This window comes from Pleuronectes platessa, chromosome 9 (assembly GCF_947347685.1).
Source record: "Pleuronectes platessa chromosome 9, fPlePla1.1, whole genome shotgun sequence".
Taxonomy (NCBI): domain Eukaryota; kingdom Metazoa; phylum Chordata; class Actinopteri; order Pleuronectiformes; family Pleuronectidae; genus Pleuronectes; species Pleuronectes platessa.
Window position 1 is genome coordinate 9,730,978 of NC_070634.1, and position 26,709 is coordinate 9,757,686.

General features: G+C 42.9%; 1 protein-coding gene across 1 annotated transcript; it reads left to right on the forward strand.

Moving 5' to 3' along the window:
• Positions 1-943: 943 nt before the first annotated feature.
• Positions 944-25,992, forward strand: LOC128448284 (importin-13). Its single transcript, XM_053430864.1, has 23 exons — positions 944-1,087; positions 1,438-1,524; positions 7,832-7,957; positions 8,349-8,705; positions 9,111-9,364; positions 12,321-12,461; positions 12,962-13,103; positions 13,972-14,138; positions 14,333-14,453; positions 14,642-14,789; positions 15,631-15,812; positions 16,466-16,492; positions 16,670-16,804; positions 18,480-18,632; positions 20,033-20,113; positions 20,222-20,359; positions 20,491-20,587; positions 22,434-22,486; positions 24,000-24,066; positions 24,233-24,291; positions 24,388-24,477; positions 24,638-24,819; positions 25,261-25,992. Exons 1-23 carry the CDS (start codon positions 1,067-1,069, stop codon positions 25,355-25,357), a joined length of 2,925 nt encoding a protein of 974 aa, XP_053286839.1. The 5' UTR covers positions 944-1,066; the 3' UTR covers positions 25,358-25,992.
• Positions 25,993-26,709: the final 717 nt, after the last annotated feature.

Here is a 26,709-nt window from a genome sequence, read left to right on the forward strand (position 1 = left end):
GTCCAGTTTGGGCTACTGTAAAAAACATGGCAGCTTCTGCAGAGAGACCCGCTTCCAATGTAAATATAAAGTAATATGTACATTTTTATGTAGAGGGCCAATTCTAGGGTAAATCAAACAACAATTTGTACCACTTAGGTGATAATAATCCTGGTGAAAATATCACTAGGATTATTTTATATTCAATTTCTTCCAATATAGGACTTTTACTTGAATCTTACACACTGAACCTTTAGGGTCATCGACCATGCTGCTCCGCCAACTCTCTTTGCTTCCCGCTCAGAGCAAATTAGCAGAATATCTCGACCTGCTCTAAATTCAGACATAAACATCCCATTGGCCTGCTTTCTCATCAAACATTGGAATATGGTTCCAGATGAGCTTGAAACTTGCACAGACTCTCTTTCCTTCTCCTGTGGTGTAAAAAATACATTTTTTGAGGATTTTGCGCAATCAGTCATGTCAAAATTAATCTGAACCTGATTCAGATTTTGAATTGCGTTGATTGCAATTTTCCCCGACATATTGACTGAATGTGCTGGTATATGTTGATGTGTACTCATGGATATGTCTGTATAACTGTGTGATATATAGACTTTGGTGGTGTTGTATGTAAATTAATGTTTTTATCTAATTTGTGTGTTTTAGATTTGGAGTGTACCTGCCCAAGGACTACAGATGGAAAGGAGATGATAAATCTGGCAAAAATCATCGCTTCTCATTTTGAGATAAACGTTTTTGTGCATTGTCCTTGTTTAATAAAGAGAAGAAGAACAATAAAGACAACAGGAGCGCAGTCAGTTAATCTGTGTGTTTTTTTCTGCTTTGGAACATCCATGTGAATGGAACTACAGAAATAGCTGTTTTACCCACCGTGTTATTGGGTGGTCCCTGACAGTCCTGTTTTTTCCCACGGTGCCTGAATGTAGCAGAGCTCCGAGTGACGGAGCAGCGGCAGAGCGGATCTGCCCGCATCGTCTCACACCGTCTCGGGACAGAAAGGTGTGGAAATCTCGGTCACTTAGGCAGCCCACAGAACACACTCGGAGACGGCATTGTGTTCGTAATGCTGTCACACCTTGAAAATGTCAGTATACCTGCCTCGCTCGGTGCCGATCAGCACCAGGGGAGTGTTAAGTTGCATGAATTGTCTCGTTAGCTAGAATGGCGTTAGCATAGCTGCGCTCTAGTGTTTATCTATTGTGGTGGCTAGCATCGGCTAGCCTAGCTCTCAAGTTAAATGAGCTAATGTTAGCTTGCCGGTTAGCTTCTCGTGGGATTTTTAAAAAACGTAGAAGCCCGAGCTCGTCCTGCTGATGAGTGGATGTGCGCTGCGGGTGTGTGGATGTGTTGTGGGGGTGGCGCTGGGTCAAATACTGAAGTTTAACATTAGCCGTTCGCTCCTGAATGTGTTGCTCCTCTTCTGTCGCTTGACAGCTCCGTGTCAGCGGAGATATGGAGACGCCGGGGAGGATCGCAGCCACACCGGACGCCCTGGACATCACGGTGGAAAACGTAGAGAAGGTGAGTGTCGCGCTCCTTGTCAGCAGGAAACAATGAAGCTTCGTGTTTGAAATATGACGCACGTCTGGAGAAATGAAGCACGAGCGCTTTGCTTTTGCAGCCACATTATGTATTTACTGTTTTAATTTGGAGAGATAAAGTGTCTGTACTTGCACACAGGCATTCAGCTCATCTGCCGTTGTTACAGTCATTCTCTCATCTTTAATTATTTACTAGTGTTCAGAATGGTCAAATGGCAAAAATATTCCGCCAATGCTTTGCCATGTCTGTCGTGGTGAGATGTTTGTCTGGGTCGTTTTTTTCTGTGTTGAATCGTGTGTGTTTGTGTGTGCGCGCGCGCGTCTGAGCGTGTGCTTGTGGCTGTCAGGTTGCTGCTGGGCGGCCACTGACTCGGACGAGAGCATATGGGTGTGGGGAGACAATGGGGAGGATGCAAGGAGGGAGAGAGAGAGAGGAAGGGAGAGAGAGAGGGAGAGAGAAAGGTGCTCCTGTGGAGGAGTTGATGTGATGAGATAGATTGAGTGGGGGTGGGGTGGGGTGAGGGGATGGATGGGTGGGACAGGGTCGATGTCTGTCACAGAGCCAGTAAAGAAAGAGGAGGAGGTGAGGGAGGAGGAAGGTGATGCGACAGATATGATTCGATGCAGGTTTTGAGGGAGAGAGGCACATTCCTGCAGGGGAAATGTCTTGGCTTGATTACCTGGTTTCTGGTTTAATAATAAAAGGGAAGGAATGACAAACGGCGAGCAAGGTCCGGTCTCCCTTTGGACGGAATCTATTTTCCATCGCTCATGTTCATTTTTACAGATGGAAAGAATGACTTCTAAAATAATTTCGTGTGGCTCAAGGGAAAACAAATAACATTTCCTCAAAATTTGATCACATTAAAGTTTGAGAAATCACTGTGTAAAATTAATAGAACTGGCAGTTTCATAAATCATTTGTTATGATGTATTAAGGTATTTCTCCATGAAATCCAACCTCATGAATGTGCACAGAATATTCAATAAATCAGTCAAATTTTTTGTAATGCGTCTTAGCTACAATGGAAGTGAATCTTTGCTTTCCAGAATACCCCAAGGGAAAAAAAACAGAGTCTGATATTCATCAAAAAAATGACCGGAGCCACATGTCAGATATGCATTCAGTGATTTATTTATTAATATGAAACAGGAAATGCTTGGAGTTGTGGTTAAATGGTAGTGTAGTGGCTAGTGGGATTGGTTTTTCAGAAAACTATATACATTTTTTTTTTAATATAACATTATCAATGATGTCCTTGTAACCTACTTTAACACACTGAACTTTTGACTTTAAAACTGATCCACCCTTTGTCTTTCATGAATACAGGAAACCGGAATGCCACTTAGTCATGTCCTAGAAGCGTTCATTAAATCTAAGATGCATTTTCCAATCAGCATTCATGCTACAGCACTATCAGTAATCTCATTAACTTCTAGAAAACGACAAAGAGCATCTGAAGTATCACTTCCCACAAAGGCTGTGAGCACTTTTGTAATTACACCACACTTGCATTTCAAAACGGATGAGATATTGTTCTTCTAAGACTCTGCTATATTTAGAAAGCATATTCAGGCTGTTTGGGTGAGATAAATCTTCTTCTAGATAATTTGGCTGGGATGACATATGTGTATTTGGTTATGGAATCAGCATGATGCTGTTCATTCAGTGGAACAAGAGGGAGAAAAAAGGTTTCTGCAGAATCAGTGTGTGCTTCATCACGGCAGTTTAAGCATCAGATCATCAGCTCAATGCCGTTTTAGAAGAATCTGTGATGTTGTTTTCTCCTTTGCTAAAAAGTCACTGCAGCCACAGACATGTCATTTCTGAGGACGTCAATAGAATGAGGAATTGTGCTTCTTATAAGATGATAAGAGCAACTGCTTTTGCTGAAAGTCCAGTGGTGCAAAATTGTCACTTTTTCTGTGCAGTGGGCAGTAGTGGAGATGATGGTTCCAGGAACAGTATTTGTATGAGTCCATGTGTCCAATAGAAAGACCTTTGTTCAGTCATGGGTCTGTGGAACAAAGATCCACATTGTCAATAACTTGATGTTTAAAATGAATGGTTTTGTATGCCGCCTTAAATTTCCGCTTGACTGTAATTAACGTCAGAATTGCTTTTCAGCTTGCATGTGGGTTTTGGAGTAATTTCAGAGCTCTGCAATGTGCTTGTGAAGAGTGTGCCAGTCAGGCTTTTGTCATTTAGCATTTTGTCCTCCAAGAGAAACAACGGCTGTACCACCGGAAAGAAGCACAGCACGGGCACTGTACTGGGTCAACATCTTGCTTAAGGGCACTTGGTCAGGGACGGAATTCTATTACCATAATTATCTGTAATCATCTGGTCAGTAGATTCCTCCCACAGGATCCTGTCCATGGGAGGCCGTGCTTGTGAAGCAAACTGGCTTCAAGTGAAGTTAGGATCAGATGTATGCGACATAAAAATGCAGCGTTCTTGTAACGTGGTTTTGTGCAGATGATTCAAGCGGCCAGCAAAACATATAGCAGAACATAGCAGGGCAGATCAATCTGACACCGAGAGATACTGCATGGTTTATTGTTTAGTTTTGCGGTGGTATGAGAGGCTACTTCAGAAGGAAAAGAGGGATCATTATGAGCATTACATCCATTTCTCTATTTGACAGTAATACATGCAGGATCAAGGTGGATCACATGTCTTGTAGGTTACATGCTTCTATCTTTAGAGATGGTATGGCATAACCACTGATTCAGCAGCTGGGCGTGATCAGTATTCTGAATTATATGACGGAAAAGAAAGAAGTTCAATGCTCATGGGTTTGCATGTTGCTTTGTGGGTGAATTTGCTTTTCATGTGCTGAGATTTTATCACTGTTGGCAACATGGTATTCTTAATTTCTGTCTTGGCCGTCTGCTGTCAACAACCTCCCACACACACCCTGACATAAACTATTCTTCTTTGTTTCCTCATTAATCATCATTCTTGCCTTTGATTATCACAGTTATAACACAGTGTCCTGATTGGTCAGTGGTGTGATACTGCCTTCTGCAGCACAACGCCCGCACTACCCTTCCGTCACCACGATGACTTTGAGCCTGACACTGTTATAGACAGATGGCTCGAAAATGCAGTCAACCTATGGCACTTAGGGGTAATTGGCTCCTGAGTTTGATCAGTGTGCAAAGACATGGCCAAAGTGTCTGTGTTTGATGATGTGGGATGAGGTGATACACATTTGGGGAAATAGATTTCTGGGATGTTCACTAAAACATATAAAGACTGCCCCTTTGTCAGATCTGTCTGCTTCTCATCATCGAGATCTCTACCCTGTGCACCAAAAAATATTATTCAAGAACAATGATCGTAATGCATTGTAAAGGTGTCGCGTCGTAGTGTCGGACTCACACTATAGTTTTCCTCATGAGCACACAAGCATATAGCAGCTAAAGTGAATCTGTTGTTATACATGAGAGCAGATGGTGAATGTGTCTCACTGAGCCATGCTTTTACACTCGCATCCCTCTTCCCTTCCTCCCTCTGTTGCAAAAAGGATGGTAGAGGAGTCTAATGACCTCTGACAGTGTCTGCCAGGAGCACGCCATCCTCAGGTGAAGCCAGGTGGTTCAGGCAGGTTGCCACCCTCTGGAGATACAGTTAGCTGCCTGAGCTGAAAACAAACACTGCTGTTTCTAGAGGTGTGCAGCACGTATTTTGCTTGTTTTAAAAGCCAATTAATTACGCACAATTACAGTTAGTGGAGATAACTACTGCATTTCTGCCTTGATTTCTAGAAGAGAGGCGGCGGTTCTTTGTGAGAGGATTAAAGCAGTGAATTGAGGAGACTGTTTGGTGTCTTGTGCTTTGATAATAAACCAGGAAAGGACAGACGCACTCAGACACGGCGCTGTTTGGGATTGGTTAAGGAGGGGTCTGCGATCACACAGAGGACTGCGGTAATGAGCCGCTGCTGCTTGGAACCCTGATATCACAGCCTTGTTTACAGAAAGGGCAGAGTGGAGCTGACTAACAAAAATCACCCTCATGTTAATGCTTTGAGATTGAAGGTGCGAAAAGACCTCAAATCACCATAGATTAACCCATTGAATATTTCAACTGTTTTCGTCATGCAGCCCTGCCCTGTTCAGTTCTATATACAAAACCAACACATGGTAGAGGTTGATATTAGAGGAAGCAGCATGTACACTGTATATACAGCACCTGATGCACTGTACCTGCACCTATAGCTCGCTTTCACACATGTATGTACAAATGCCAGCCAGCTCTCTGCTCATTAACACCCAGTCAGCCATATTCAGAGCTGTGCAGTATCTGGATATAGATCATTATTACACCGTTATAGGGGGTGGGGCTGTCTGCTGGGCTCATCATCTCATTGTTGATCCCAGCATCATTGCTCGTAATATTACTCAGGTGCCTGCACTGTACTGAGCTGTAAACAAAGATAAACAGAACTGTAAAACATTTTATCCATCTTTTTCCCATTTTCTAGATTACCTATCATTTAAAGCTATGGCTATACTTTGAAAACAATCAGCCAATACATCACACCTCCTCCCATAGGCCCTCTCGTCAAAGCTCTCAAACACATGACTGTAGGCTGCCTGACAACTGCTACAATCTGAATTCTCTGGGACTGGCTAGCTAAATTCTGGCTATCGTCTCTACTTTAACGATGTATGTCTCTCCGGCTGAAGTCTGTGGTCTGTGCAGAGCAATCATGTGCAGGGTGCACACAGGCAGGTTGGTGGTTTTACGACAGACAGGTACGCCAGCAAATCACTTCAATCGGTTGTGTCTATTACAGTCCTGCAAGGGTACCAGTTTTTTTCTATTGCTTTTTCAGACAACTTTATTGATGCCATCGGTACGTGAAGAGGATTTAAAAAAATATGAAAAAAGGTTATTCAGATACAACTTACCAACCCCACCTTTTAGGGTTGAGGGGGGAGCTGGTGCCAATTCCAGCTGACATTGGGCGAGAGTCAGGGTACACCCTGGACATTTCACCAGCGTGTCACAGGGCCAACATGCAGAGATAAAGAACCGTTGACATCTACCGCCAATTTAAAGTCTCCAATTAACCTAACCCTAATCTGCATGTCTTTGGACTGTGGGAGGAAGCAGGAGCGTTATTCTTGCTGTAAAGACACAGTGCTAACCTCTGCACCACTGTGTCACAGAATTTTTTTTAATAGTAATGACTATTGCTAAAAATCCAAGAGCAGGGTTGTGGCTAACTCTTTATTTTGGATCATTTGCTTTGTATTTCTGTACATTACTTTGGGCACACCACCTTAATTTGTAATCTATACCTGACAATCACGTCTGTAACGACATCGTCATATGCCAATTTGATATACATCGACCAACCCTATTGTGTTTCAGGATGGCAAACAGTGAGAGAACATCAGCTGGGACTCTGGTTCCAGCTTTTATTGACACTGTTTTGATTTTCTTCTCTATAGCTGCAGTTCACTGTACTATTCATCCTCCCCTATAACACAGCCGATACATCTGTTATAAGTGAATGGTGAGAAATGTAGCTTTTAGTAGAAGACTGAGATCAAGACAAAGAGCTGATGGATGGAATGAAAGCTGTTTTATCATAGGCTGGTAGGAGTCGGATAGATGGAGAAAAGGGTTGGTGGTGGAGGAATGGATGTGAGCAGGCTTCAGGGGTTAAAGAAGAGAATCAGAAGCTCACCAAATGTGCCCAGTGTTGCTTGTCAGACATGTACTGCTGTTCAGTCCAGAGTTCTGGGAGCATCTGTATTAGATGCGTTTGTGTGAGACAGAGTTCTTGCAGAGTAGCGCCTAAACCTCTCCTCTAGCACAGCCGGGATTAGAGTTGTCTGTTTAATTAATGCGCCTGTTTTCCCGTCTTTTATTTTCATTGCTTTCCCTTTTTTTACCTCATCCGTTATGTCCTTTCTCTCGGCGTTCCCCTTGCACTCAAGTACTCAAATTACGCACAGCTCTTCTTCAGAGAGTGCTGTTTACAGGTCACTGCTTACTCCATTGTCCAGGCTTTTCGAGGTTGAACTATCAATGATGTGTCTGTGTGCTCTCCTGTTTGAGAGCAAGAAAATTATCTGGTTCTCTCAAGGTACCCACTTTATTCCATCAAACAAGAGCTGAAAGGACTGTTGTGAATGGGTGTAGTGTGATCGCAAACATCTCTCGAATGGCACGTAATAAACTACAAAGTTGTTCAACCATCCACAGATTGTACGGATTCTCCCTGTGCTCAGTTTTTCTTCTTTTCTTTCTCCTTTCCTCTTAGGCTCTCCATCAGTTGTACTATGATCCCAATATAGAAAACAAGAACCTGGCCCAGAAATGGCTAATGCAGGCTCAGGTCTCGCCTCAGGCCTGGCAGTTTTGCTGGGCCCTGCTGAGCCCAGACAAGGTACAGTGAACTCACACACACAGGCTTGACGCTTACTTACTTACTTTTAATAGGTACTGACAGCGGCTTGCAGGGATGCAACAATTGACAGCAGCTAAGTTTAATTAGTGACAGCTGATCTGACAAACAGCCGATGAGGTTTCTTAATTTAACTGATGACAGCAGCTTTTATAAGCAGGTCTTCTCACTCACTCTGAGCTCAGACAACAGTCCACCTGACATTAGGAAAAGCCTACATGTAATCCACACATTTGCATTTTATACTTTGCATGCATTTTCTTTGGTCGTAAATGCAAGTGAAACATGTCAAGTCCCGACAAACAAACATATGAACACACTGAGAAAAAAAAGCATTTTTAAGCATTTGTATCTATCTTATCATCTGTCACAGGTGCCAGAGATCCAGTATTTCGGTGCTAGCGCACTCCATACCAAGATTTCCCGCTATTGGTCAGACATACCCACAGATCAGTACGAGTCTCTCAAGACCCAGCTGTTCTCCCAGATTGCCTGCTTCTCCTCTGGCTCCAAGATGGTACTCACCCGCCTGTGTGTGGCCCTGGCCTCTCTGGCACTCAACACAATGCCTGAGGCGTGGCCAGGCGCAGTTTCAGAGATGGTGCGGGTGTTTCAGGAAGAGGGGGGAGGGGTGGATGGCCGGGCACGCTGCCTGGCATTGCTGGAGCTGCTCACTGTCCTGCCTGAAGAGTTCCAGACCAGCCGCCTGCCACAGTACCGAAAGGGACAGGTATGTCTGCAGGCACCAACATCTCCCAGCTCCTGCACAGGTGGCAACCACCACCTGTGCAGTATTTTCATGTTTTCGTTTAATATCATATTAATTATTGACTGAATTGTGTCTTTAGTACCAAGTATTGAGAATGTTTTGGAACTCCAAGAAACTGGCAGAAAATACTGAAACGTGTTTACTTGTCTACATAGTCTTGACTTATGTCCTGGTATATGAACAAACACATTTGTGAATGTATCTAAAGGATTTGTAGATGAGAACAGCCTGATTATCCCAAAAAGCAAGTTTTTACATCTTAATGGCACCAGCATAAAAGATTGATACCCAGGTATATAAAACATAGGATAATATCATGTGAGCATAACACTATCAGTCTAACCCCTGCTATCATCCATCCTATAGGTTCGGGGTGCCCTGGGCCGCGAGTGGGGGTCAGTGTGTCCCTTACTGCAGCAACTGCTGCGGCAAACAGACAGTCCTGGGGCGGTGAAAGCTCGCGTGCTGCGCTGCCTGTCATCCTGGGTGCTGCTGGATGTGCCCCTCAGCGAGAGCGAAGACCTGGTGCACGACTGCTTCAGTGCCCTGCCTGACCCAGAGCTCTTCGACACAGCAGTAGAGGCAATAGTCAATGCCATCTCACAGCCCGACTCGCAAAGGTGTGTACTGATGTGGAAATTGCATGAATATCATCTATATCAAAAACACAAAATATTGTAGAACTTCCACAGTACAAATGTGTGCCAGTGTACTCCAATGCAAACCCAATGAAAAGGCAGAGGAAAGAAGGAACAACATTATGAAAAGCTTGTCATGGTAATGACTGGAGAAAGGACATCAGAGGAGAGTGAAAAAATAATGTATTAGCTGACAGCGGGAAACAGAGGGTGGGCACTGAAAGGCCGTCAGGGAGGGATGGAGGGAAGGAAGGAGGGATTGATACAGGGCAAGTTGACAGCCAGGGGGAGGAGAGAGGCATTTCTCGGTTGGCTGGTGTTGCCATGGTTACAGAGCTTGGGAGAGATGTCATCATGCCCTGGCTGATTCAGACGTGGCAGGCACCCATTACCCCCTCCCCTAGAGAGAGGGAGAGATAGAGGGCGGGGGTGACGGGAAGAGACAACAGCTATAACTGGAAGAAGGGTAGGGGAAGGTGTGAAAATGTACAGGAATATAAGACGCCATCCGCCACACCTCTGTACTGCTTCACAGAGGGGGGAGGGTCAGTATTTGTAAAGTTGCTGCTGACAAGTGAGTTTAAAGACACTGACATGTCATACGAGCAGACAGTAGGAAGACGATTAATGGTGAGGAGCGTTACAAGGAGAAAAGCCTAAGCAAGTGTTGCCGCGCTCATTTAATCGACTGATTCTGATTTCAGAGCTGGTTTGTACAACTACACTTATTTCCAATATCAATTTATTTCCTCCTGTCTCTTATTGTGTGGCACTTGTACAGATCATAGTCCTCCGTCGTGTACTTGTTTGTCAGATCCTCCCAAAAGTATTCACTGTCTCATTAGTGGCGTCTCTTGAGACACATGTGGCGTCTGTTTTTGTCAGAGCATTGTGTGATTCGTAGGGTTACATTTGAGGAGATAAATTGTCTTGTGTTTGCGAATCTGTAAGAAGTATGGGGGTTGTTTATAAAGGGTTTCTCCTTCCTCTCTCTCTGAGTCATAGCCCACCTCTTTTCACTCTGTAGATTCTTCTTTGTTTGTTTTATGTTTTATCTATCTGCCACTGTTTCTTTGGGTTCTTCCTTTTCCCCCTTTCTCTCCTCTAACAATCATAACTAAAGCCTCCTCCCTGTTTCTTGTTCTCTCCCTCTGTTTGAACACATTACAGTCAACTCATTTGGGGGGATGCTATTGGTCCAGCTGCATCCTGTTGCCAGGCAACCCATTTCCCCTGTCTCGAAGTGTTGCAGTAATTGCAGAGGGGATCAGGGGTGGGGGAGGAGGGGTGGAGGGAATAAAGGAGGAGTCAGGATTGAGGGAGAGTGTGTATAACAGCAGAACGGGGGAGCAGAAGAGGAGAGGAAGGGCAACAGTGAGCTAGAGAAGAGGAGACTGCAGCAGACCGTCTCAGAGGAACCGCCACGTAGCTCTAATGACAGAAACGGAAGAACGCATACGATTCCAGTCGGGTTTTAATCGCACAGCATACACAACAAGTCCTGTTTTCGAGCTAAGAGTGCATGACCTGCATCTGCAGAGCGCCTTGTTAAATATGAATGATCTTCTGAGTGCATTCACACTCTGCCATTCACACACACACACACACAGTTACAGTAAGTGCAGTCTGTCCCTGCCCTGCTCTCTCAGCGTCATTCGCACAGCCAAATACAGAGGATGTAGGCCAGTAGACACACACACATACAGCTACAGGCTTATTAGATGGAGGCCAGAACAACATACATATCACAGCAGGGTGGAGCTTTTCTCCAGAAAAGGCTGAATCAGCATTGGCAGCTGAGCATGGGACTCAACAGCATAAGGCAGGACCATATATTCAGCTCCTCAACTCATAAAAGGGCCTGAGGGAAATTGGAATAATAAATGTTTCCAGGACTGTGGTAAGAGATGCGTTTGACCCACAGAGTAGAGGAGGCATATTAGGGCCATTGTTTCTAGCCCATCATCTTGTTGGCTACTGTTGTTTTTAAAAGAGATTACATTTTAGAATTAAAGGATTTATCAATGGGCAGAAAGGAAATCAATTTCAACATTTAAATTATTAGTTGAAAAAATGTCGAGAGAAAAACATCAGATTAAATGCTACATTTTTCTGACTGAGTTCTGGTTTTTTTCCTCCCTGAATTTCAGTACTTACTTCCTTCACCTTGTTGTGTCATTGATGAATATTCATCCGCCTGGACCCACGTCCTTATTGATTACCTCATGAAAGATGAATCACAAGCTGCATACCACAAACCCCCTGGGACTGACACACACACACACACACACACACACACACACACACACACACACACACATAATATGGTTTACATTCACAGCATTCACACATACACATAATCTCCTCAGTGACATTCAGGCGCACACACACGCACGACCTTCATCTCCAAATGTCACCCCTTCACTAGACTTTCATTAAGGATGACAGGAGGATGTTATCCAATGTTGTCATTAATGTTATATGACCAGATCTGAGCTTGCGTTAAAGGCTGCGTACTCATGCTATTGTGAGTTTGTGTGTGCGTTAGTTTTAATAGACGGCTGAGACAGCAGGAAGAAGACAGGACATAAACTGACAGCGGTGCAGCTCTGAGCTGGGGCTCTGAATAGATTTTCTGGTTCCCCTGTAGATGTGTGGGTTTTTAGGGGTGGGTGTTCTGGATCAGAGCGTGGACTGATATTTGATTTGAAATAAATATATAAATACACTTGAGTACTTGCAATAAATACATCAACCTAGCTGTGAGCGGTGTGAGTCAGTTGTATATATCCATCTGGCGAGCCTCACTGTCTGTGCATGTGAGACTTGTGTAGCATTGTGTCTGATTTCACATCAGCTCTTTAAATGAAGTACAGTCTAACCTGTCAGTTCTGCTGTTTTTTTGTTTTGTTTGTATTTGTTTGTCCTCGGGTTATAGATATGTGAACACTTTGCTGAAACTGGTTCCTCGAGTGCTCGCCCTGCAGGAGCAGCTCAGAGAGGCTGTTCAGAATGGAGACATGGAGACGTGCCACGGAATCTGCCGGATCGTTGTCACATTGGGAGAGAACCACTCCAGGTGCGTGTGTGTGCTCGCTCGCTCGTTGACAGCATGTTTCCCTCAAGGTTAATATCCTTTCTCAGCATGTTAAATAAAGTGAACATTTTATGCCAGGAGCTGCCTGTCTATGTGGATCTGCTCCAAAAATTCAATGGCCTCAAAATCCCCCCACAAAATCTTATGGAAATTGGTTCAGTAGTTTTTGAGTAATCCTATTGAGAAACAGACAAACAGAAACTCACAGACAGAGGTAGTTAGTTGATATTGGGAGGAGTTTAGATTCTCTAATTCAATTTGATTAAAATCAATAAATATAAAACATTCTAAATAAACAACTCTCTATCAAATGGCTGCACTACAACACTCGCTGTTCAGAATGTGTCATCTCTACATCCTCCATGTCTCCTTTTCATGTACTCTTGTGCGTAATGAATGACACATTGAGAGTGAGTCGTTACTTCACCACAGTACAACCTGCACTGTGCAGCTGTTTGACTTTCACCTTCCTCTCTCTCCAGGACTCTGTTGGAGCAGGTGGATCACTGGCAGAGCTTCCTGGCTTTAGTCAACATGATCATGTTTTGTACAGGCATCCCCGGCCACTACCCGGTCAATGAGACTACCAGCTCCCTCACACTCACCTTCTGGTACACGCTACAAGTAAGACATGTTCAAATCCAATAGTATGATGGGCTCTATCTTAATATTAAAGCAATGTAATGATCATTTGATAAATAGAGGGTCTATGCACTTTTTCCAACTTGCACGATTTACACACTTCTCAGAACATAAACACAAAATGAGCCTTCTTTATGTTTTTGAATTTGAGAAAATATATATATAAACACACACACACACATATTGATATATATATATATATGTATGTATATTTGTATTGCAAAAATAAAACATTAACATTAGTAAATAAGCTACAGGCTGCCGCTGAGACCACATTTTTTTCTACCACTCTAACACAGCACAGCTAAGAAGTGTTCATTCTCTTTTTAATTGCTGTCCATGAACTGCTGTAAAACCTTCTCATTGTCCTTATAAAAATTCTTAGTGCTTAACCTTGATTCACATCACTAACTATGCTGTATTGGATCCTTGAATTTATGGGAACTGGCCCTGGAAAGTCCTTGAAATGTGGCGTATGAGAACATGCTGGAGCTCTGGACTGTATAAAATCGTGATGTACAAATGAGCTACTTGCTAGGGTCTGGCCTTCGTCTGCAAATAAAAAAATCTGACAGCATGTCTGAGTACATTTGCTCTTATCTTCTGTGTTATACAACATAATTCAATTCTTGGTTTATGCAAACTGGTAATGTGAAGTTAGTGATATAAGTGATCAGGTTGATGTTTTCTATTAAATAGTGACATTTACTCAAGTGTCTGGTAAATAGCCTTTAACACGGTGAGGGCCACAACAGATGCTTTTGGTTGGTTAAGTGCAAAAATAATTTTATGTTCCAGACCCAAGACTAGTTTTTCTTGTCCTTATTATTCCTTATTCCTTCTTCAACAGGATGAAATCATGTCGTTTGAGCCAGAAAAGCAGGCAGTGTATCTGCAGGTCTACAGGCCGGTGTATTTCCAGTTGGTGGATGTTCTGCTGCACAAAGCCCAGTTCCCGTCTGACCAGGAGTACGCATCTTGGTCCTCAGATGAGAAAGAGCAGTTCAGGATCTACAGGTGTGTGTGTTTTTGTGTGTCAGTGACGGCCCCATTGCTTCAGAAATTACTTGTTGACAGGATGATTGGTCAACAGATGAGTGTGTGTTACTGGACTGGCAGCTGAGAGGGCAGAACCTGGATTAAAAATAGATGAACAGATATTGTTTTAAGATTATGTGCCCCTAAAATATCTGTGCATGTCTTTCTTTTAGGGTGGATATCTCTGACACACTCATGTATGTGTATGAGATGCTCGGAGCAGAGCTGCTGAGTAACCTGTATGATAAACTAGGGAGAGTGTTGACTAATACAGAGCAGCCCACATCGTGGCAGGTGGGTGAGACACACACCCACACATCATTATACTTACTGTATATAACCATGAATCAAGTCCACACACACAAACAAAAATACACCTCAAGAAGGTTCAAATATATATTGACAGTCCTTTTATAACAATTTATATAAATAAGAATTTCCCATGTTTTTTGTCTTTTTGCAACTGTGTTCTCTTCCTACAGCACACAGAAGCTTTGCTGTACGGCTTCCAGTCCATAGCAGAGACGATAGACGTGAACTACTCCGACGTTATCCCAGGCCTAATAGGACTCATCCCCAGAATCAATATCAACAACGTCCAGTTAGCAGACACAGTGATGTTCACGATAGGTAAGACAAGTACTGGTTGTATCATACCAGCCTAAATAAATTATTATTGCATTTTAAATGTGCAGAAAAGAAGCTAATGAGGATGACATTGTGGTACAGTGGGGCTGAGGCCTCTCTGTGTGGAAGTTTTCTGCAGTTGTTCCAGCCTCCTCCCCCAGTCCAAAACCATGCAGCTTAGATTAACTGTTGGTGTGAGTGTGAATGGTTGTTGGTCTCTATAGCTGTTTTCAAAAAATTGGGTTCAGACATTTTCTGGAGTTTGCCTTCCACATATGAAGAATGCAGCAGGACATTAAGTCGGACACAACAACAGGAGAAAGTCTGGAACATTCAGGAGAGGGGTGGCTTCTGGGTAGAGCATGCAGGAGGCAGGACTTGACATTTAAATGTAACTGTTTTTGTTGATAGCACGTCGAAGATGGTGGTAGAAGAAGCTACTTACTCAGCCGTAATGTTTATTTTTGCATCGACAACAATACTACGAGCATCATCCTGAGATATTTATATTCTTCCCGTTTTGTCATCACCTCATCACCCACTCACTCACTTCATCACCCACTCATTTGCTGTGAGTTTTTCTGACATTTTCCTGCTGTATTCTGCTGGCAGGAATATTTCAGGAAAATGTCCAAAGGTTATGTCTGAAAACAGCTCAGATCAGCCCTGTTACAGACTGCCTCCCTGCCCAGGGTGTACGCTGCCCCTCGCCAAATGTCAGCTGGGATTGGCTTCCTGCAACCCCAAAGCATAAAGAAAAAAAGAAAGAAAATGACTGTTTTATTCCAGTAACACACACACACGCACAGTTTCTCACTGCGTATCTGATCTGTTCTCTCACTAGGTGCTCTGGCTGAATGGTTGGCTGACCACCCGGTGATGCTCAGCAGTGTTTTGCCCTTGGTGCTACAGGCTTTAGGAAACCCTGACCTCTCGGTTTCCTCTGTGTCTACACTCAAGAAGATTTGTAGGGAATGCAAATATGACCTGCCCCCTTACGCAACCAACATAGTCGCCGTATCTCAGGTAATTTTTTAATATGCTGTTTTTTCTACCCATTTGATCAGGTATAAAAGCGGATAACATGTTGGTCTAGAGAGCAAATTAAGAAAACATCTTCCTGACAGCACATGATGCAATTAGGGATGACAACGGACGTGTTTCCAAAGGTTAAAAAAAAGTGATGAATCAGGATGTGCTAGGCAATGCTTTTTCACTGCCTTTTAATATAAATCTGTAACAATACAGATTTTCCAACACCACTGACAAGTAGCTGACTGCAATAACTTCAAAAGTAACAAAGCATTGAATCACAATTTTGTCCATGCGACTCATAACTGGAAACACTTCTGTTGTCGTCTGTGCTACTTGCATGACTAGAATCTACAGCGCATAAATGTTTTGTTAAATGGATGTTTTTAAATTTTTTTGTGGTTCATCTAAGTTCTAATTGGTTGTCCCTCCTCACCACCGTACAGTAATAATACATTTACATTTAAAAAAAAACTTTTAATGGCTCTGGTGCTGCAATTATGCAATCTGCCTGTTCTCCAGAAATAGCCATTACCCTTTGAAATCCTCTGAGCGAAGTATTTTTGGAGTTACGTTTCTTCGATAATTTGTGATGTCGCACTTTCATAATAAAAGAACCATCACTCTTTCTTTTTTTTTCTCTAAAGGAGGTGCTTATAAAGCAGATCCACAAGGTCAGTGTTTCTCACATTCACTCTCTCTCAGTTCAGAAGTGACATTTACATAAGGAATGCTGTGAAAGAATGCCATTACTAAGTCCAAGTTTATGTGTGTGTGATAAATCTGGTTCAGTTCGAAACTTTGACTTGTGGCTGTACTGATAATAACTCTTCGATCGTCTCCTCCTGCAGACGAGTCAGTGCATGTGGCTGATGCAGGCTCTGGGCTTTCTGCTCTCCGCCCTCCCTGTGGAAGACATCCTCAGAAACCTTCACTCTCTCATCACCCCATACATTCAACAACTGGAGAAACTAGCGGATGAGACGGTGCGTACACATGCCATGTGTAACAGTGAAACGCACACACTGAAAATACAGAGCAAGCACAGATGGACTCTGGCCAATTGGAACACGCTTTGAGTCTGTGTGGTGTCACCGCAGTGGAACATTTCTCTGTGGGACCAGATTGGATTTGACCCTACACCATGGGCTAGTGACTCACATGGGAGTAGCAAAGACACAATTTCACTCCTTCATGGAAAAACACAGACAAACTCAGAGTTTAAAAAAAAGGAAAAAGTGCCCATGCACACATATTTACAGTAGGTTGCCATTAAATTGCGCATGCGCACAATCATGCAAAGGAGAATTGTTTACCCTGTTTAGATGTCAGGTCTAATGGAACCTGGATGTTATGTTTATTATGTCTGATAGTACAAATATGGAGCTCTAAAAATACACTGATTAATATCTCCTGGATGTGGAAGGAAGTAGAGTTTCTCCTGATCCCTTGTTCTTCACTCAGTAAAGACCTCGGGTGGGGTGAATAGAGATGTCAGCTTAGATGAAGCTTTTCATCTCTCTATGCATCTGTTTGTCTCTGTCCCTGTCTCACCCCTCACTCTCCACACAAACACAGTCACACATTATCTAATATACCCTTCCTGACTTCCTCCCTCTCTTATTATTTCTGTCTCTAATTTTGATGTATTGGCATTACATCAGACTAAGAAATTAGGAGCTGTGTCTGGAACCTGAAAAATAGTGGCACCTAGTGGGGAGACCTTAAGGTTACATTACATCAGGGGTGAATGACCAAAATGTCGGGCAGGGCTGATGGGAAATGCTGGTGGAGCAGCTCTGGCGGGGATGTCGAACACAATATGCTGTGGACTAAAAGCATCAATGTTGTGAGGAGGTAGATTTTAGACGAGAGGAGAGATGTGGCTGTGAGGGCGTGGCAGTCTCATCTTTGTCCTCTGTCTAGTCTTTTGGCTCTGTTACATCACCATGGAGACAGAGCAATGATTAAGTATTGCTAGCGAAATCCTAATTAATGATTTTACCTGGGGGAGATGTGCGTGTAGGTGTGCGTGTGTGCGCGTGTGTGTGCGCGTGTGCGTGTGCGTGTGCGCGTGTGCGTGTGTGTGCGTGCGTGCGTGTGTGTGCGTGCGTGTGTGTGTGTGTGTGTGTGTGTGTGTGTGTGTGTGTGTGTGTGTGTGTGTGTGTGTGTGTGTGTGTGTGTGTGTGTGTGTGTGTGTGTGTGTGTGTGTGTGTGTGTGTGTGTGTGTGTGTGTGTGTGTGTGTGTGTGCTTGCATGTGTGTCGATGACAGTGAGGAAACGTGTAAGAAAATGATGCAATATTGCTGTCCAGCTGGTTTATATTATTTAACTAGAACTGACATGAATTATTATTTATCAGCCAATTATTTTGTTCATTAAATATCACTTAATTTTTTGGTGTGAATTATGATGACAAAAAAAGTATTTATTACCAAAACTGTGATCATTTTCAAAAGTCTTACACTGTCCAGGAGTAAATGTTTGGTAGCATGTCTAGCATGTAAGGTTGGTTTGTCCTCTTGAATATAATATATATATAATAGCAGGGGTTTCTTAAAGCAGACACCAATGAACTCACTAAGCCAGTTGTATAGTGGGGTTGGGTTGTGTGCTCACCAGTTGTAATATTGTATTTATCACTTTTCTTTTTTCTTTTAGCCTAATCCCTCCAATAAGTTGGCAATCATTCACATACTGGGGCTGCTCTCCAACTTGTTCACTACCCTCGACATCAGCAAGCAGGATGACGAATCAGCGGATGGCTCAGCGCCACCAGTCAAAGCAGCCCCACCCCCACCTGGACCAAACCCGGTCAGTCACCACACATCACTGTCACTGGGTTGGGTGATTTAGCAAATAGACTGACTGTAAGCAATGGGCTTAATCTATGAATGAGAGATTATGACCAATATTAGTCTGAATACATCGGATGCTGCTTGTTTGTAGTGGTGAGGGTGGCCAACAGAAAAATTGCGTCCTGTCACTCAACCGTATTCATAAGAAATTCTGTTTAGAGAAATATATGCCTCTATGGCAGGGGTTTTCAACCAGGCGTCCGCGACGGCATTGCAGGGGGTCCGCGAAATTTCCCTTGATATTTCAACATATTTCCAGATTACTCTTGAATATCGTGTCTAAAATAATATAAAGGTGATGAGGGGAACCTTGAAACTGGCTTGGGGCTAGAAACTGCCAATACTTTTCTCCTGTGCATGCGTGTTAAAGGTAGATGTAGAAGAGCAGTTGAGCTAGGTAGAAAAATTCTCAGGAGGTCTTGGAGATGTAGTTTGTATGATGGGAATTGTTATTTTCCGAAAAAGAAGGCCCAAAAGGGCAGAATTAATAATGAAAATATTAAATAAAACAAAAGAGCGAAAAACCAATACTTTGTAATTAGAAAAATAAATTGGCATAATAGCCAAAACAGTTAATTGCAATAACAGTCAACTTTACCACGTTCGCTGGTTGAGAAACAATTTCTTAGGAGAGCTCTAGACACAAAGACGCACACACACACACACACACACACACACACAGAAGTACTACTCACGCAGTAGGTAGGATTTGCTGCTGGTGATCATGAGGTTAAACTTAAGTAGGCCTCAATTGTTTGTGTGATATTGCATGATTATCATTTGTGACATATTCTGCATTACTTTGTCATCTTCCCTATTCAGTTGTAGCCCCAGTTTATGTTGATTGTTATTGATCACCGTTACTTTAACGTTCTCTCAACATGTCAGCTACATGTCTGTACATTTAAGTCATGAACGTTATATATTGACGTACATATGGTTCTGAGATGCACAACTACAAACTGCATTTTAATTTTGTGTTAAATTCTTAAGCACTGAAAATCAACCGTTTATTTGTTTTTTACACATTTTGGTAGATTTGTTTGAGGTTTTAAATAAAACAACATGGAAAACCAAATGTTAATACTTCCTTCTATCCACTTGCGCGCGCACACACACAAACACACACACACACACACACACACACACACACACACACACACACGTAGGATTACTTTCTAGTCAGAATGGTGGTCCCTGGGACAAAACCAGTTGAAAACCCCTGCTCTATGGCATATAAAGGATCTTGTAGGATATTGGAGGATCCCATGTGTAAAATGCTAATACCTAATGCTATTCCTTGTTAATTAGTTTGTGCTCTATCCATTTTATTTACATTTTGATTTTGTTTGTCAGGTGGTGGTGGTTTTGCAGCAAGTCTTTGCTCTCATACAGACGGTCCTCAGCAAGTGGCTCAATGACTCGCAGGTTGTAGAGGTAAGTCGTCAACATTGTTACATTTCTGCTTTTGAAGAGCTTCCTGAATGATGCAGAGGTGTAATGATAAGATCACTCCAGTGAGGCTGATCTCATGTTGCTCCTCAGGCGGTGTGTGCCATCTTTGAGAAGTCGGTGAAGACGCTGCTCCACGACTTTGCTCCCATGGTGTCTCAGCTAAGTGAGATGCTTGGGCAGATGTACAGTACAATTCCCCAAGCCCCCGCCCTCGACCTCACACGACAGGTACGTCTGAATATTAACCAGCTGTAGTTAAACACATGTTTAACCACAGCTGACGTTCTCTGTCTCCTGCTGCTGCCTGTTGTAACCTGGGTAACACGGGGAGTGACTGATTCGATGTCCTGCTGTTTCAGATGGTTCATATCTTTGCCAGCGAGACAGCCCACTTCCCACCCATCAAGGCTCTGTTTGAGCTGGTTACCTCGGTAACGCTCTCCATCTTCCAACAAGGTAGGGGGTCCAGCAGGGGGCGGGTGTGTGAACACTGTGAACTGTTTCTGTTCAAACCACTGCTAGAACTTTGTTTCTGATTTGATTTATTGAGCTGCAGAATAACATCGCTGGTGTAGAAGGGAGAGAGAGACACTAAACGAATTTCTAAAAATAAAATAAAACCAATTTGTTTCATATTCTGTGTATGTTTTGAAGTCAATAACTCCCATTTACAGTCGCAATTGCTTATGTGCTGTAGACAATACAAATTGCTCGGCCTGGATGTAATAACAAGGTCAGAGGTCACTGGACTCTGTCACATTTGACCTTTAAACGTTTGCTCTCATGACACATGGAGGTCTTTCTCAAATGATTATTTTATCAATGCAGACTGATTATAGACGGTTATTTAAATCATTTAAGTACATTTAAGTTTTTGACAAGTTGCAATGTTTTCTGTATTGATCAGCCTAGTATTTGCTTCTTCCATTTTTTTTATTCATTTGTTACATTAATATAGTTGTGGGTGAATTTACTGTTGAGTGTTTGGGTTGCATGGAAATAACTTGTATCCTCATGTGCGTGACCCTATAGCCAGATGAATGTTCAGATTTTCTCTCAACATATTACAGACATCATCAAGGATGATATTATTCAATTCACTACTCTCGGCTTGTAGCACTTGTGTCAGGACTGTCTGCTGCTTCCCCTCCCGTTGTGTTGTCCCATTTTCCCTCTCTTCCTTTCCTGCTTTGAGTGATTCAGTGATGGCTGCTTCTCCTCCTGCCTCTAAACACTTTCTTTTCTGAGCAGGTGCCCTTCAGTAGACAGTATCAGTGCAGGATACAGTCATAGCACAGAGACCTCTTGCTTATTCAGTTGGCTGACGACTAACATAGCAGGGTGTGCCAGCTCAATACAGCTGCAGCCATTGCTGTGCTAGGATTAGAGTCGGGCTCCTCATTTCGGCCCTCTGAATAAGCCCTATATTCTCTTGAGGAGTTGTGTGTGGTTGAGGTCTGGTGGGGGTATTGAGCAAGAAACCTGTTTGGAGTCTGGGAACAGCTAAAGCTGGGCGCTCACTACAGACGTTTGTTCCTTGTTATTACATGTTGGAGTTACTCCAACACCAAACTAAAGATATCGGAATAAACCCTGTTTGAAAGTCAGGAATCTCAACTCTGACTCAGAAATGTGTTTTTAATTGTGCCTCATTTGTAATCTGTCGCATTTTTAAGTCTTGTAGTCTGTGTCCAGCATAAGGGAGGTAGTTATATCAGGACTTACCCTGATCCTTGAGCGTGATTCATGCCGATGGCTACAGGCTCATCTTTGAAGGGGATGTTATTGACCAGCTCTGAATGAACCCTTGCTGATCACCTCTCTCCCCGAAGCACTTCAACCTGCGAGGAAACATGTTGGTTGTCTGATCACAGTAATGCCAGCAGTGTCTCATGAGGGGGAGAGGTGAGGGGGGTTCATTCAGGTTTGGTGCCTCCTTTCCTCCAAACTGTAACAGTAACAGAGGTGCCTCCTGGGTTCCCACTCCAAACCCACTTTTCTTTCTTTAGGTTTGTTCTTTTTCTCTCGTTACTTCTTTGTTTTTAGTTTTTATCTCCAGACTGACCCATGTCTTTGTCTTCTGCCTGTTTTCGGTTTTTGGTTGGTCTGTTCTTCAAGGACTCTGCCAAAGCTTCATATGCCCTCCCCCCACCACCCCTTTGTTCCTTATTCACCTGTGAATTTTTTCAATGAAATATTTTTGAGTTATCTTTTGTTTCTACATGACTGTTGAATCTATTCAGTTGCTGTTTGTATATTATTCTCTTATGATTTCTTAAGTTTCATCTTTATTATATTTTAGGACCCAGGGATCATCCTGATATTGTTGATTCATTTATGCAACTCCAAGCTCAGGTGTGTTTTTGGTTTCTTATTTCATTCACTTTGGGTTTCTCTCCCTCTTTCTCTCCTTTTTTCTAGTTTCTCCCTTTTTCTGTCCTCTCTTCCTTCTCTATATCTCTTTCTGTTGCTGGGCCCTAAGGAGTCCCATCACATAGGCCAGGCAGTGGAATGAAACGTGAGGGGCATGTTTGAGAAGAGACGTCAGTCTCTTCTCAAACGCTTTTGATTCTAACAGTCACCTCGCCACATTGAAATACATACTATCCCGTACATAATTGATAATTGTAAATTCCGATACATCCATTACAAATCGATCTTTAAAGTTGTGTAGATTTATTCATAGGTAAGAAAATCTTTTTTCTTTGTAGATGAGACAGACAGATATTTTTTGTGAGCTGGAGGTGCATTTTTTACAGCCTCTAGGTTTTTAGAAAGGTTTAATAATCCTGAAGTGGCATTATAAGTCTCATAACTCACACAGGACTGTGTAATCCTTCAGTTAATTAAGATATGGGTGTATTAAACTGCTCTACTACATGCTGCTTCAAAATGCAGAAGTGAGACATTTGTGCACATTAACGTTCTACCTGGAAATTCAAAATTTTAAGCTCTTAATTTTGACTTGATCTCTTTTCCTTTTTTTACTGTAAAGTCAACATCAGGGAACATTTGCTCCCGGAAAAAACATCAACATTCTCAGATGAAACATTTTAGTTGACGCAGCGCTCTTGGGAAGCTGTTGTAATTGCGTCTGTTTGAGTGTTGTGGTCCTAGGTGACTGGTTAGTCTCTGAACCCGCTCGTCCTCTGAAGTCATTCCAGCCCAGAGCCAATCAAAGCCCAAATGAATTAATATTCAACTAATATTAATCAGTGCAGACAAATTGGCTGATGGCTCTTCTGTTTTATATTTTTGTCTTCATTCTTCTTCCTTTGTTTTCTATCTTTGGATAGAGCTGACCTTCATCTCTCTCCCTTTCCCTCTCTCCCTCTCTCCTCTCCTCCATCCTGAATGAGTTCATTATTATGAGATGAGTTGTATTTCTATTTATATGCACATGTTAATTACTTACACACTTCTGTTGCATATTCAGTCCAGTCAGCCAAAAAAAACAGTCAGTCCAAAAAAAAATCCAGTCAGCCAAAAAAAAAGTAATGTTTCAATTAAGATTGATTTCTAGAAACAAAGCCAAAACCATCATTGCCTTTAGTTTGACTTACGTTTCTAATGATTTCAAAGTTTGATTTTTTGCAATTTGTTTGTTATACCTGCTGAGTTCTGCATTGGAGGATCTCTGTATCAGTTTGGATATAGTTTTTTCTAAACAGATGTAGAGAGTACAATAGCCTGGTAGGCAGATCTGGTCCCAGTCCTGTGTTGCTGTCAGATCCGGCTACCAGGCTGAGCGGGTATTGTTGATAGCAGTATTTTGAGGAGCTTATGTAGTGAATTGTGGTGAAGCATTGCCGATTGGGTTGGATCAGACACAAACATACTCTGTTTAATGCCTTTATCTGCCTTTTAGGCCCTCAAACGGAAGCCCGATTTGTTCTTGTCTGAGTCTCTTGATGTGAAAGCAGTGTTCCACTGTGGTAAGTTTGCACTTAGCTTCACACAAACACACACAGTAAACTGTGTGTTTGTTTTGCTACAGTTGATGTGAAATATCTGCCTGTCAGTTCAAAGTACAAACTGTAAATGTTTGACAACAATCTTCAGTAGTTTATTTATGCGACATTCTCTCTCTCCCACTTCTAGGAGTACTGTCACTCAAATTTCCTGAAGCTCCGACAGTCAAGTCAACGTGCTTGTTCTTTGTGAGCTCGCGCACACACACCCACACACACAAAAACAACTGAATCCCTTGCAAACATGAATTTGAATCAGTCTTTTTCTTTGTGTCTCTGCGTTAGACTGAACTGTTACCTCGCTGCTCAGATGTGCCGCCATTGGCCAGGTTGGTGCAGGAGGACGGCAAGCTGTTAGTGCAGGCCGTGTTGGAGGTGAGGAGCACCACATTACACACGGACACATCACACCATAGAACTGTTTCATCATTCTGCCACCACTGCAGTTTGCCGTGGTATCACACTCCAAACTTTTCTCCCTCTCTCTTTGAAATTAAGTCCCTAATGTAAAAAGCCTCCTCTGCTCTCTCTCCAGGGCATCGGGGGCGGGGCGTCTCGGAGCCTGATGGACCAGTTTGCAGAAGTGCTTTTCTCCCTGAACAAGCACTGCTTCTCTCTGCTCGCTGTGTGGTTGAAGGAGGCACTGCAGCCGCCAGGGTTCCCGTCGTCACGGGTCACAGTGGACCAGAAAAACCACTTCTCTCAGCAGATACTCAGGTGCAATACCGGACATTTGATGCAACGGCTTCTTTGGTGAATGACCCCTTTCCGACCTGGTACTATCCACCGTTCTGAGTGATCCAGTCATAAGTTGTCAGTTCTAAATGAATTCGTGAACGTACCCAAATGTGTCCTCAACATGTCTTAAGATCTTATCACTTGAAGTTGGTCATAGGACACATGAAGCGACATATTTTTGTGTATGTATACTTTCGCTCTTACTGTGTGAGAGCGGGAAGTGAGATCCAATCACAAGTGGTCACAGGAGAAACATTCATATGCATTTTAATGTCACACGAATCTCTCAGGATTAGTGGTAATACCAGGTCTGAACGGGGCCAATGTGTCTGTCCAGTCGACTAAACCAAATTATTATTTCACATATACTATATAACTGTTTGTATTTTTTTCTTTTCTTTGCCATCCTCCATCATGCAGAGAACGAGTGAACAAGAGGCGGATAAAGGAAATGGTGAAAGAGTTCACACTACTGTGCAGAGGGCTCCATGGTACAGAGTACGCCGCTGAATACTGAAACTCTACCCTTGGACTCTCACCTAACCGTGACCTCTACCCTCAGTGCAAACCAGCTGGATGCCACAACAACATAGTTCACACCAAACCCTGTCAGTGAAGATACCATGAAGTGATTGTAAAGATTACCCTAACCCCCGCCGCAGGACAAGACACGAAACCTTCCCTGCACACACCTGCCATCGGATTAATGGACAAAACATGAAATCCCCGTTGGCTTTAGGGAGGCTGTCCTCTCTGCTCTGGTTTTCTGTTTCTGTTCTCAGATTGATCGCTTCCCCTCTCTCCTCATTTAAAGGCCTTTTTCTTTGGCAGAGCTTCGAGCAGCACACCCAGCATGCTGCCTCACGCCTCCTCCTCTCTCTGTCTTGTTCTGCCCCTATAGATCTTCCTGTGGTTCCTAGGTTGTTTCCTGGTGATTAGCATCCATATGAAATGGTAGTGGTATCGTACGTAGCTACTTGACATTATTTTTCAAAGTAAATCAAATTAAGTATATAAATGTATATGTACACAAATAGAAAGATGGCGGTCGTCGGTCCTGCTGCTGCTGCTGCTAAAGGGAGGCGAGAAGAATCAATGTCAGGAGTGGATTCTGCAGGAAAAATCACATGAATACAGAACTATTTACTCCCACTCATGTCCCCAGGAGAATTTATTGCCAAATTATCATATAATGTTTTATGAATTTGTCCTTTTTTGGTTATATATTGCTTTAAGGGCGGGCGGCTGAGTCGAGACAGAAAGCTGAAGAACATAAAACTTGGGCTAAAAACAGTCTGCTCGCTCTGGCCCAGCCCTCTGCGTGTAGGGTCGTTCCTCATGCAGTCCCGCTCAGTCATACTGCAGTCTCCTCGGATCGTAGAGAGTGATATTTATGCAGTGGTTCCTTTAGGGAAAGCAGGACTATGAAGGCTGGAGGCGAGAAGGCATGATAGTAGCTGGCAGCTAGAAAGAGGCACAGGATGGAAACTGGGAGGAGATATTTGGAGGGATTATTAATCCTGACCTTGGACAGCTTAGTCACTGTTATCGTGCAAAAATATTAATCAAGTTGTGAATATTAACAGTAATTGCTGAACACTTCTTTGTATTTGAGTGTATGCGTTTGTTCATACCTGTATGAGAGGCTGTGTGTGCACAGATGTAAACTTTTTTCCACTTGTTCAGTGCACTTATATTGGACCTACAGTACACATCCATGACTTCCTCCTATCTTTTAAACAAAGAGTCCATTCATTTCCTCATTTCTTCACTTCTTCACACCATACTCATTCAGACTAATTCAGACTCCTCCTAAAGGCTGACAAGGTACGTCCAATATTTAACCTCGTCGGCACATCACACCCATCC

Coding starts and splice junctions, on each gene's coding strand:
- LOC128448284 (XM_053430864.1), top strand. CDS start 1,067: ATGCTGTCACACCTTGAAAAT. Junction 22,487..23,999: donor TTATGCAACTCCAAGCTCAG/GTGTGTTTTTGG, acceptor TCTGCCTTTTAG/GCCCTCAAACGGAAGCCCGA. Junction 24,820..25,260: donor TTCTCTCAGCAGATACTCAG/GTGCAATACCGG, acceptor TCCATCATGCAG/AGAACGAGTGAACAAGAGGC.